Source organism: Anas acuta, chromosome 6 (assembly GCF_963932015.1).
Source record: "Anas acuta chromosome 6, bAnaAcu1.1, whole genome shotgun sequence".
NCBI classification, from domain to species: domain Eukaryota; kingdom Metazoa; phylum Chordata; class Aves; order Anseriformes; family Anatidae; genus Anas; species Anas acuta.
In genome coordinates this window covers 1,959,089-1,972,525 of record NC_088984.1, presented here as the reverse complement: position 1 = coordinate 1,972,525, position 13,437 = coordinate 1,959,089, and the positions used below count along the sequence as shown (strand labels likewise).

The 13,437-nt window shown below is 36.7% G+C and overlaps 1 protein-coding gene across 50 annotated transcripts in view; it reads right to left on the bottom strand.

Moving 5' to 3' along the window:
- The window catches only part of NEB (nebulin), a 126,520-nt gene extending 113,083 nt beyond the window's left edge, over positions 1-13,437 (bottom strand). For all 50 annotated transcript variants that reach the window (XM_068686938.1, XM_068686941.1, XM_068686943.1 and 47 more), the window contains exons 1-17: positions 13,316-13,437; positions 12,561-12,594; positions 11,863-11,928; positions 9,033-9,077; positions 7,417-7,620; positions 6,373-6,480; positions 4,783-4,887; positions 4,357-4,461; positions 4,156-4,260; positions 3,341-3,445; positions 2,817-2,921; positions 2,513-2,620; positions 1,910-2,026; positions 1,151-1,252; positions 963-1,070; positions 764-868; positions 306-404 (exon numbers count right to left, since the gene is read on the bottom strand). In XM_068686938.1, coding sequence (XP_068543039.1) covers positions 306-404; positions 764-868; positions 963-1,070; positions 1,151-1,252; positions 1,910-2,026; positions 2,513-2,620; positions 2,817-2,921; positions 3,341-3,445; positions 4,156-4,260; positions 4,357-4,461; positions 4,783-4,887; positions 6,373-6,480; positions 7,417-7,620; positions 9,033-9,077; positions 11,863-11,895 — 1,554 coding nt within the window. In that variant the 5' untranslated portion in view covers positions 11,896-11,928; positions 12,561-12,594; positions 13,316-13,437. The remainder of the gene's footprint in view (positions 1-305; positions 405-763; positions 869-962; positions 1,071-1,150; positions 1,253-1,909; positions 2,027-2,512; positions 2,621-2,816; positions 2,922-3,340; positions 3,446-4,155; positions 4,261-4,356; positions 4,462-4,782; positions 4,888-6,372; positions 6,481-7,416; positions 7,621-9,032; positions 9,078-11,862; positions 11,929-12,560; positions 12,595-13,315) is intronic.

Here is a 13,437-nt window from a genome sequence, read left to right as displayed (position 1 = left end):
TCACTGGTGCAAAGAATACTTTTAGCATGATAGACACAAAATTGCAAACACACTGAAACTTGACACGAACAGCCACTTGAAAAAATCATTTAATAACCATCTGATTTCCAGGTGGTGTTCCACTGGAATAGGGCTGCATATACACACAAATGCTTTTGTCCATGTTTGTGCCTATATATGCACACACATTCACCTACACATTGATTTCACTGACTTTCTTAAAACTGAATGATTAAGTGAAAGCAGCCACAGTGCAGAAATTGATATGCTCAGAATACAGTGACATGTTTAGTATCTGTACTTACATCACTCAGCTGTTTACTATTGATCTCTGCTTGCTTCTGTACTGGAGAGTCAGTCACTTGAGTAAATTTGATTTGATCAGGATGCTTTTTGTAGGTGTGCTGAGGGAAAATAATAAATACTTTTATGGTAAATTTACATAATCAAATCCTTTTATTTAATAAGTCACAGCAGCGTAGCATTACTTAGGATATCTAGCAGTTATGGCATAGGTGCAGATAAGCACTGTCCTGCACAACGATTCTTATGTTACTTTTGCTGTAACTGTCTTGATCACTAGATGCCGCAAAAGGCTTCTAAATTACAGATTAATAGGGTTTTTAAAAGTCACATATGCTAATAAATACAAATTGAAAATCTTCAAAATTAATAGGAATCACTCGGTAAACTTCCATATGCCTCAGAGCAGATACCCTGTATGTAAACAGCTATTTGATAAGCACTGCAGTGCTATACTTACATCTTTACACTGATCTAACTTCTTAATAGCTTCATATTCCTGAGTTATGGTCTGAGGGAAGTAGCACTTTGTCTTGTCCTCCTCGTAATCTGCTTTGTAATTTTTCTAGGGATAAAATCAACATTCAGTAAGAAAACATAATTGAGCTTTCTCCAAAATAAAAGTATCATGGTGAGAACAGAATGACTGCCACACTTACATCACTCTTCATAGCTTCAACTTTCATACAGTGCGTATGATGTGGGTCCTCAAAACTGCCCAAATAGTGCCCTAAAATATTCTTTTGATATGCATCTTTGTATTTTACCTGGAAAAATAATCACAAGTTGATAAATAAAGGTAATCAAGAATGTTGGTACAGAAAGAAATGAACATAAAAATACATACATCACTAAAATTCTTTAGAACATTATCAGTCTGAAACTTTGGTGTGTCACAGTAATTCATGCTTGTTCCTTTTGATTGTTCATAGGCTTCTTTGTATAATTTCTGCAAAAGAAAATAAAGTCAGGTAACACAGTAGATTGCACTAAAACTCACTCACAAAACAGTACAAATAACAACAGCAAAATCAAGAAATGATTGCAAAGAAAAGCTTTCCCAAAAGACTGAAAAACAGATGGCCTTTTTAATTTTCAATGCTTATTAAAAAAAAAAAAGAGAGAGAGAGACTTCTTAGTGACTTCTGACACTGAGAATTATGAAATGTCTTTTCAAACAGATGAAAATAGGAAGAAAGAAATCAAGAAGGCCATTACACTCTTGAAGTAAGTAACAAGAACACAGCATATATGAATACATATAAGTATTACATATTTTATCATTGTTGACATCAGCTGAAGTTCCTTAAGCAGTAAAGGAAGAACTTCCATCTTGTGATCCATTTTGCACAGGAATCTAAATGAACTATACAATAATTAGGTATCACCATAACATGCTGCAAATATTGTTACACTCTATTGTTATACTCTGTTGCAGAGAGATGACTATACTATACTATTACAGTCACTAGTATCTCGTGACAGATGATAGGTTTATAAAACTAAAATACTGAGAGATCCAATGGAGAAGCCTTGTGAAGAAATTATGAGTTTGGTTAATTGTACTTGACTGAAAATTATCCAGGTGTACTTTGACAATACTTACATCACTCAGCACATTTCCTGCAGTTTTCAATTGCCTCAGCAATGGGTTCTCTGTGGCAGGAAGCACATTATAATCTGCATTAGCTTTGTTCTTCTCATAGTCTGCTCTGTATTTTGTCTTTAAAGAATAAAAAAGGGGTGAGGTTTTAAAAATCAGTATCAGAAACCAAACATTCACTAACCTATTTCACCTTGAAGTTTTCGGGAAAATTCTCTCTCTTTTTTTTACTTATGGCTCATATTGGCAAAGGACCATGAAAAGCACTCAGATCACATGAGTGCAGGGATGACATGCTAGGAGACAGAGTCACAAAATAATTGATAGTTATTAAGTAGATGTCCCCACCTCTAAGCAGCTCACCAAACATTTTGATTTTTCAAATATCAGCTACCATCTTGGAATAGTCACATTCTTACAAATTAATGACTTAAGATCATAAGCTTGGCTAGGAGTCATTGTAAGCTTTGTAGTGGAATACACAGAAGAATACATCTTTTGCACAGAATAATTTTTTTTTGACATTTGACGAAACAGCTTCAGCATAAACAGTCCTGACTGCAGAACTATACTTTGGCTAAAGAAATGGGAGAAGTTGTCACATACCTTACTGACATTATTTGTAACTCGCTTATTAGCTTCATATTCTGGAGTCTCAGTCTGCATAAAGTAGATTTGGTCTTTCATGTTTTCAAAGTCTTCCTGGTATTTTCTCTATTAGGAAGAGAGAAAAATAGAGAACAATGTATCAAGTGCAGTTACATTACAAATCAGCCACCCATGAAGTAGCTTAAATAGAAAAAGAGAAATACAGCAAGTAGAGCAGGAAAACTTGATCAGTATTTGCCGCATTAACACAAAGCAGAGGATAAAGCTGTTCATTTCAAGGTTTTCTGAATAATTCACTTACCGTACTTATATTTTCTGCATTCATTTTTGCAACTGCAACATCGTAGCAGGGAGTTTGACTCCACTTGCCTTTGATCTTGTTATTATAGTCCTCATGGTAAATAATCTATAATGAAAAAAAAAAAAAATTAATCCCCAGTGTTAGCACATTGATAAAGAACGTATAATGCCAAAAATAACCATTTTTTTTCTATATTTTATTGTTTTGTAGATATACAGATAACTATTTTATTAATTTCAAAGCAAGCAACTCATTTAGAAAACAGATATATACTTATATTTCACTGTTTACTTATAAGAGAACAGTAAAATGGATTTTTTTTTTTGCTTTCTCTTGTAAACATTTAAAGTGCAAAGTAAGAGAGAAAAAAAAAAGAGGAAGAATGAGAAGCAATGTGTATTATAGAAGCAAATGTTTTGTGAAAGCTAAATTTGCTGACAAGAATGAAGCTTTCTTTAAGTACCTTTTTGTCTCTCTAACTCCAAAAGGAAGATTTCTGCAAAAGAATTCTGCATTCTACTCACATCACTCAGTTGCCTCGTCACTTTCTTGGCTTGTTCCACATCAGGTGGATCTGGCAGGGAAGTATATTTAGATTTTCGTTCATCGTGCCCTTTTTTGTAGACAATCTGAAGATAAGAAAGAGGTAATTGGTTACAGTAAGTACCCACTAAAATCGCAATAAAGTATTTACTTTCAGTTCTGCTAACACCACCATTAACTAATGTCAGTCTGTCCACAGTTGCAGCTTAAAATCTTTTAATCACATTTATTCTGGAGGAAAATAACATGGAAAAATTTTCTTGATAAAAGACATCAAAAAAGAAACAGTTCCCTAGGAGAGTTTTCAAGTATACTACTCTATTTCTCATACTAAACGAGACATCTGCAAAATTTGTGGAAGTCTTTATGTGAAACCTGAAATTTAGTTGAACAGTTAAATGTCTGTATCAGCAGGAGTATCAGCAAATAGGATCCTGAGTTTGCCTCACAAACTCCTGAGTTTTCTTATTGCTGTTTTAGAGATACAGATTTGTAGATCCATCACAAAGCACAGTGAAATGGGCTTACAGCCAACCTAGAGTTTCTCAACACATTTTGAGAGACAGAGGTCTTCTTACTGATTATCTCAGGAGATCTTCAATTATTTCACTCATAATCCAACATTAAATTGCCAACAGAATACATACTTCTCTACTGAAATAGCACTACTGTCAGAGCTAACTATTAGTGCATATCTACGTTTTTTTATCTTCTGTTTTGTTGCAAAGTCCACCAAGAAGCCTACCAAGTTACACTGCTGCAGTGATCCACCTGTCTATCAGGCTTTAATACTTACATCACTCAGAGTCTTTTGAGCTTGTGCCACCCTTCTAAGTTCTGGGCTGTCATTGTATGGATAGAATAATGTTTTGTCTCCTTCCCAGTCTTCTGTATAGAGTTTCTTAAAAACAGAAAAATGCCAGAATACAGAATGAATTAATATCTGATTTGGAATGTTTCTTAAACTTCAGCTGCATAAACCTGTGATTTTTCTTACCTTACTGAACATTGCTGTATTTTTTATTGCATTCACAAGCTCTGGGGCATCAGGAGGAAGTAAGTACTTGTCCTTGTTCTCCTCCCAGTTCTGTTTATATAAGACCTGCACAGAAAGATCAGCAGGTTGGTTACTCTAATAGCAGAAAAATATTTACATTTGTTAATTTGTTGTTAGCCTGCCCTAAAGATTTTTGCAAAGTAAATGTCTCAAAACAGTCACATTTAAAGACATCAACTGAAAACATTTAAAGTATTTATAAACATTTAAAGTATTTATACTTCCTTCGATCAGTTTCTTTTCCAGTGCTTGTAAACTCTTTTAGAGATACTGTTTCAGCAGCCTGAGCTCAAAACCTTACTTCTATCAGTAACTCCATGATCCATTAGTGTTCACAACGCTCCCAGGATATTACAACTTGCTCACCTTGCTCACTTGCTGTGATACTTTCTTTGCATGTTCTATATCCTTGGCCTTTTCATCGACGTGGCAAATAGTTCTAGCAACTTCACCAGCCATGCGGTATTTAACCTAGATCATACCAAACAACATTTATATTTACAGCAAAAAAATGTCTTTTTTTTTTAAAAAAAAAAGCAGAATATTAATATTTGAACACTTAATACTGCAAACAGCCCAAATCTGAATTCAGTAAAGCATTTAGGTACATGTATGTGATTAACCTTTACCGTGGACTAGCTGTCACTGAGAAATAAAACCTATGGAAACAAATTTATTTTGTGAATTAACCAAGAAAGAAAAGTAGCTCTGAGACTCTGTCTAGAGCTGTGAACCCAAGCGAGACGTAGTGCCCTTCTGTAATGCTGTAAACAGAGCTCTTTCCAAGAGTACTTCCATCCTGCATAACGAGATAGAGAGATCCCCATGCTACATAGTATGTCTTAATTTCACAGTCCATTACCATAGACCATACACTAGCTGCAGTTCCAAAAGCAATATAGCCACACCACCATGGCAATCTTGGGCACAAAATGATCCTAATGCAGTTATACTACTCCCAGCTTGACAGCAGGCTCAGTCAGTCAGCATTGGTGCGTGGACTGCTGTACCACATTCCTTAATATATCCTAGATCAGGAGTGGAATAGAATTTAGTGGATGCTCAGCTCCTGAACACCGGATAGATTAGGTGTCTCCCCTCTAAATTTTAGGGATTGCCATTCTTAGGGACTTAACTCTCCCTATTCACTGTACAAAGAATTAAGATGCTTTGGTAGGAAGATTTCAGTTTCCCAAACTGTGAGCGTATTGCTGAAAGGGAGACTGGAATTGCTTAAAAGAGAGGAGGAGGAGGAGCTAGCTTCCAGAACTTTAAGCATTGCATCAGTGGGGCAATTGTGCCTAGGCTAGCTTGCAAAAGTAAATCACTAAGATTCACGCAGAGGGGACAAAGAAGGAGCAAAACACCTTGGAAAACCCAATATTAAATCATGAGATGTACAGAAGTTCATTTTGCAACACTTGGAGAATTTTAGTATCATTTTTTCCAGTTTTTATGAACTGACTTTCCATTGCTTTATGAAAACAAAGATGTTTAAACATGTTAGAAGTAAAATTCTATGGCTATTCACCCAGCACTCAACCTCAACAAAAATTTGCCAGGCATATCATCCACGATGACTGCAGGACATACTGTGTTGTATCTTCAAATTCAATATTATCAGCATCACCATCATCTCCCTTGTCTGTAACTTCTGATCAGAATTTTTCAAACCTCTTTTTCCACAATGAAACAGGACTATTATTCCACTGGTCAGGAATAATCACGTCTCCCTTACTGAAAGGCCTAAATTCCAATCTACATCACAGAACTCAGATCGTCATGTACTCTGTATTCCTTGCTCTTGTAATCTTGACAGTTTCTGCTAAACATTCAGGTTGCCTCATCATCAAATTATCAAAAAAATTATCACTTCTTATCTAACATTTAAAATTATGATTCAATTGGCTTCTTTACCACTCTATGTTTTTTTTTCTTATGACATTTCATACCAACCTCACTGAGCTGGTCTTGCACTTTCTTGATTCTCCGAATTTCTGGGGTATCAATTGTGGAAGCATATGGCTTTCCTTTTTCTTTTCTAAATTTTTCTTTGTACTTGTTCTGAAAGAAAATAATGACAAATGTAATTAAGACATGTCTTAAAACTCTGGCAGAAATGTAAACAACAATTATAGATGTATTCATCTGGTTAGTGTAGGAATTTTGGACAGATCATTGACTCACATAAACTGGCATTACTCAATTACATTTGCAGAGTTATGCTTATTTTAACCAACTGACTTTCTTCCATCTGACACAATGGAAAATATCCATTTCTATCTTTAGCTTGTTTTGGATCACTTCTAATTGAGTTTATTCTCATTAGGAGTTTGGTATTAATAAATATACAGTTACTTGTTTCAGTAACCAAAGATAAAGAGAATTGTTGCGTGAGCCTAGCATTCCTAGTCCTGTGATCTCACATAACCCTTTAACAGTGAACACTGGTGAGTAACATACATAAAGGTTTAGGAAAAAGGATCTGACACCATCTTACGTACTGCAGTGCAGTTGTTTTCCACCCGTTAAAACACAGTACAGCACTGAACTACTGGACTTTAGTTTCCCATACCAGGAATTTAGGTAAGTACTTGTTCCAACATACAAAAATTTTTATTTGATGCATAGAGGGGTAGAAAAATATACTACTATAAAAATATTAAGCTTTGCATTCCAATAGACATTGTCTCCTGTACCTTTACTTGAGTATCCAAGTCAGATAGTGCGGGAGTCCTATTAATTGACATCTATGAAGATAGACATCTGCCTCAAGCTACTTTTTGTGCTTAATTACTTAATGCACCTAAGCAGGAAATGGGCAAGGCATGGGTTAAATGACAGAAGGAAACTTCCTGCTCCAGGCAAATAGCACTAGTACACATCATGAAATGAAATACAGAAGTAGCTAAAATAGTAGCATGAAGATTTGCAACAATACCTATTAAATGTTTTTAATATTGGTGTTCCTAAACAAATAAAAGACATGGGGCAATTTACCTCACTGAACAGGTCCTTCATTTTATTACTGTGTTGCAGATAAGGTGTCAAAAACTTAGATGTGTCCACTTTTGTCCGTATCGTCTTCTTTCTGACTGGAGGTGCTGCATCCTCAGCGGAAGGTTTTTCATGCTCAACAGTATAGGTGACAGTTTTAGGACCTGCAAAGTCTGTGGTAGTAGTCTCAGTGATCTCAGTGATCACCTGGGAATAAAGAAAAAATTACTTGCTTTGCAATTATAAATCTTTTTATTATCATTATTGTATTTATATTTTAATTATATTTTAATTTTAACATAATTTTCCACCTCCTCTGCATATACAAGGATGCTCAGTTGCTATTCAGAAACCACTTACAAAGTGGAAAAACAGTGCCACGTTTCCTATTGGGAAAATATTCATACTCATGCGTAATTCACCTTTCCACAATACTGTTTTCAAAAACTGATACACATCAGACACAGAAATAATCATGCTATTGCTCCCTTTAAATCCAGTCTGGCTACAGATTTTAAAACACCTGATGAATTCAATGGCTGGCTTCATCTTAAAAATAATATGATATTCTTCAAAAGTATAGTCCTGATCTATTTGCTCAAACAGTATTCATTGAATTATATGTTGTTAAATTAAAACTATAGGAAGACTTTGGGAACAGATCTTTTGTTTGTCAGGAAACACACACAAAGTGAACCACTAAGCTTCTGTTTCAGCGTAAGTTTATGCCATAAAGAATATTTCATAGTAGCATACCAAAGAATTTATTATATTTGTATTAAAAATATAACATATACTATATTAATTTATATATATATAATATAATATATATAGAGATTATAGATTATATAATCTATAACTCCTTGTTAACTCAAATATTTGTTACCAGTGACATGAAAAAAATTTGCAAATGACCACAGTTAGATTATACAAGTAAAGGGAAAAGAACTAATATGCAAACTGGTTTCAGGCAGAATCTTTATGTATTTCTTTTCCTAAAAATGTTACATATAATGCATGCATGTACCTATTGCTCATATATACATATCTAGTCACATCTTCAATAATTCTATTCATCTTTCATCTTTAACACTAATAATTGTGTGGTTTGGGTTTTTTTTGTTTGTTTGTTTGGTTGGTTTGTTTGTTTGTTTTTCAATATGTTACCTAAAAAATCTTTTAAAGCCTGTTTTTCTTGTTAATAACATAACCTGTGTTTCATTTTGTCAGCTCCTGTGTAAACTTAGCTGCTGGGCAGATGACAGAGTGCAGAACAAAAACAAGCATAGTCCTTTCCTGACGGACACATCCACAATTCCTTCTGATGAAAACCAAACAGTGGCAGGTGGCAATTGCACACATCCAAGCCTAATCCCAACTGCAGTCCAGAAAACAGATAGGACAGATACCCTGCACAAGCTAGAAGTCCTCTTGGTCAGTATACAACACGGTCTTGGAGAGGAAATAAAGGATTTAAGAAGGAACTGTCCACTGATAGCTGTCTGCTTGCTATCAAAAACGAATCCTCAGAACACAAAAGGTCACTAGTTCAGTGTTATATATTGAAATATGAATTACATGCATATATACACCACATGCAGTTTCACAGGAACTTTTACCTCATGTGGTTCACCCTCCTCAATAATTGTCTCCTCAATGTAGTACTAGTAAACAAAGGAGAAAAAAAAATCATTATTAGGCCAGATCATACAGAATAATAAGTTGTAGCTTCACTTAAAGGACTGTTTTAAAAACACACTTCTGGAGAAACACAGCTGTAGTTCATAGGTACCTATCCTTGATGATATTGAAGATCTTTTAATTTTTTGCATTAACGATTGGATTTTTTCTGTATGTTCCTGAATCTTCAACACATTCCAGAAATCTCCTAGACTGCTTGCATGCAGCCACAGTGCCCTTCCAGCAGACACTGGGATGATTAAAGGCCATCCCTGAGCACAAGGGCTGTATCTGTGAGGATTTCTCCAGCTGCCTAATGCAGTGCCCAGAGCGCTACACCCACTCTGAGGCTGCAGATCTGCAGCTGAAGCAAGAACCTTCCTCCTTTTGCCACAAGCTTCCAGCCTTCTCCACCCTGACCGCCAGCCTCCATCCCCTGTTTAACCAGGGTTTCCACTCCCTCCCTGCCATGTGTGCCTCAGGCTCTCGTTTCTCATGACACCACTGTCAACTCTTCTCTTTCCTGACGGTGCAAGTCCTGCTCACATCTCCCTTCATCAACCTGCACTGCCCCTCCGTGACCTGCCAGAGCACGGATTCCCTAAGAAAGACGAAGGCTGGGCGCTGTGGCAGGCAGAGCCTCAGCCCCAACGGGGAGCCCGCAGCCGCCCTGAGGAGGCCGTCCCTGGGTCACACAGCAAATGGCGGCCGCGCGATGGCGCCGTCCCGCCTGCCCGGCACCCGCCATGGCTGCGCGCCGCCCCGCGGCAAATGGCGGCGGTGCTGAGGGCCGAGTCTGCCGCCACCCTGATTACCTGACAGAAACCACGTAAAGGTGTTGCTGTGGGAGCGAGCAGCAGTTTTATCGAAAAGGTATTTAACCTATTGAAAAGGTATTTAACTGAGGTTACCTTTAGCAAGGTAAAAACTTAACATGTTACCTTTGAAAAGCTCCTCGACAATCGTTTGCTCAAGTTCACATGCCTAAACTGCAGGAACCAAAAGCTCTTTGAACCAATCCATTAAACATCTGACTAAAATTTAGGCCCTTTTCACAAAGTTGTTCTTCAGGCCAGGTTCACGTCGCTGGCTGATACTTTGCAGTCCATCTCTTAGTTTTGTTTTCAGGCAGTTTCTGCTCGCTGACCCTGTAAGGTGTTTGAACCACCTTCCCCAAATTCTGCGGTTATTCAACACTAAAAGGTTTACATCATTTCCTAATTTTTGTACATCACAAGTGGCTACAGTGTCCAGTGCAGGCTAACAAATCTAGAGAAGGGAAATGTAGTATCTTAAAATCCTCAGCATTGCCTCAGCCACTCATTATTCAACCATACCATTCTACCCTTTCCGAAGACAAATCTCTGATATAATTCATATAGGTTTAAAATAAAGGATGCATATAGTTTGAAAAAAAATCTGGAAAGGATTAATTAGCTTTAAGATATACCAGATGTTATTGTTCCTGTTTAACTTCTCTCTTTAAATATATTGGGGGAAGCTACTACACAGCCCTGGTCTGTCTCAGCAATGTGCTCACAGGAAGGCAGTAATCAAAAATTAAAATAAATAAATAAAAGATTAAACAGACCTGTGCACACATAAAGCCTGACATATAATAAGTCCAGTATCAACAAATGAACTTTGACAACAAATAAATATACATTTTATTACAGACCACACACAATGCTCAGGAAGCATAGTCATAACCTTATAATATGAAACAATGAAGAACTAGTGTCTTTTTGACTAGGTTGTACAACATGTGTGTGTTTCAATGGTCTTATTTCCCAATACATATTTAACTAACTCAACTGGCAAACTGTATGACTTCATTCATTATTTAAATGTTTTGAAATTGGCAGCCAGGGCTCAATATTTTTGTACCGCCTGAAATCAGCAACCCATTGAATTTGGTGTGGAAATAAGAGTTGTGGGACATGTGTCTGCAATTCATTTTTATTTTCTTCCTCAAAGAGCCCAGCGGTTTGCTAGAATAACTGATACATTTAGTGATACAAATTTTCATGTCAGATAGTAAGAAAGTAACAAGACCTTTCTTCACCTTGTATACTTTTTAAATAGAAAACTCATTATTCCCACAGCATTTGTTCATAACAGTAAACTATAGTTTCTCTAGTTCCTTGGGATTCCTTTAATCCCATCATTAAGACTAAATACTTAGGTGTATAGCTGTCAGTTTAAATGCCCAAACAGCAAATGAATCCCTGATGCAACTCCACAGATATCTGCACAGGTTTAGGTCTAGCTCCATCTCTGTGGCTTCTAAGACTAAATGCACTACTGGTCAATAGTATGTTGGAGGGGAAAAACTGCTTTATCTTCGCATTGCAGTGGGCAGACAGACAGAAGCCAGCCTAGACAGTGGCTTCCAAAGTCATCCTCTCTAGCATGGATTGGATGACAGAGGGCAAGCCAGGGGGAAAAGGAGATGGCCCCCTGCATCTATAATTATGCAGAAGTGTAACCACAAAACCTCGTGATGGGGGTGTGGGATGGTTACAATCCTTTTTTAAATGCAGAAACTATGACAGGAACCAGAGAGATTTTGCTCCACTGAGAGCAACATTATGCTGTTGTTGTTTTTTACTGATCAAACCATTTAGCAGATATCTAATCAAGCCCTAATCTTCAGAGAGCAATCAGAAGTAACCATCTATGCTCATGAGCAGTGTCTTGTTAAAGTAGTTAATATAATCATTCACAAGGCAGAAAACAATTAATCCGACTCTCAGATTTTCTTCTTACCTCCACAACTTCCTCGTATTCTTCCTCCTCCATTTTGAGGGTTTTCTTCTGTCTTTCCCCCACTCACTGGTCATGCAGTAGATGAAAGTATGAATATACAGTATTAGCCCACAACTGACAGTGAAAAGCGACCTGTCGTGTTCATAAAGTGCATGGGTCACAGTAACTAGCAAAATTATTACACTGTTATTGGCTGATCAATTGAAGAACTTGAACAACAGAAAGAACTAAAGTTGGGATCTGCCATTAATTTGTTTCAGATCATTATGGGAAAATGTTGAATTAGGTTTGAAGCACTGAGTAAGTATCAATACCAATATCAGTTACAATTTTGGACAAATACTTTAATAGTTGTAACACTAATACTAGAATTCAGTGAAAATATTTAAAAAAATACAGGAAGAGATTTCTTGAAGTATGATTTGACTTTTTCCATTACAGCAGTCGTATGAAGGTTTTTCTTTTCTTTGAGACTATTCTGTACAATTTTGTTGCATTATTAAAACTCTTGTATAAATGGGAGCTTTATCTGCATATTCTGCTATATTAATTCATATATAGAAATATTATGTAGAAAAAGATTGTAAATAATTTTTAGGTGACCTTATGTTATTGTTAATGAGGCAATTTTGCTTTTCCCAGCATTAGCCCATGCATATGCTTTTTTTTTTTTTTTTTTTTTTTTTTTTTTTTTTTACCTCCTGTGGCTTTTTTCTCTATATTTCCTCAGACCTGGAAAAGACGAAAAATCCACTGAATTGGCTGAATTACAAAGTACAGATTACTGTCCAAACCTCTAAATGAACTAATTAACAATGATTTTCCTTTGCTGTGAGGCACAGTTACAATTTTCCACCAGGGAATATAGCCCCGTTTCTAATGTCGGTACGGGATGAGGCTTTGCAACAGCTGTTCCTGAGTCCAAAGATATTTGCAGTGTAAGCTAATACTACCAAATGACAGGGGGGTTTTGTTTAGCTGGCTAAACTGCAATTCCTTCTGAGGCAAGTGAAGTCTAGTAATGCAGGTTAAATATAGGAACATAGGATACTGTCCCTTTTTAGTCCCAATATGTTGAGAAAAAAAAAATATTAAAAAAATATAAAGCCAAATATTACCTAATAAACAAAGAATAACTCAGTCAAAAATTGGCACATCCTATGATAAAGTAGGCAAAAGTTTATGAACAACTGTGCAAGAGCAGTAGGGACTTGCACATAAGGAACCTCTCTGTACAAGTTGTCACGATTATAACCTTCAGATGCACTTCCAAAACCCAGTTTTGGGCCCTTTTCTCTCACTGCAGTTTCCAACCAGTCAGTTATTCGGCCAGACAGAAAATCTGACTCCCATGGGCAAGGCACAACTGCTACTCTCCGAAACTACAGAATCAGGAAACAGCTTTAGATCCTAATCTAAGGAAAAGAAGCCAAATGTGATTAGATGTCCTTACCAGCAACATCTAGTAAATATCCTTAGGAGCAAAGCCTCTCCAGTCTTCCCTCCTGAGCAGTGCTGGGCGAGAGCGAGCCTGGTACATCAGCTCCTAATTACGCATGTGGCCAGCACAGCCAA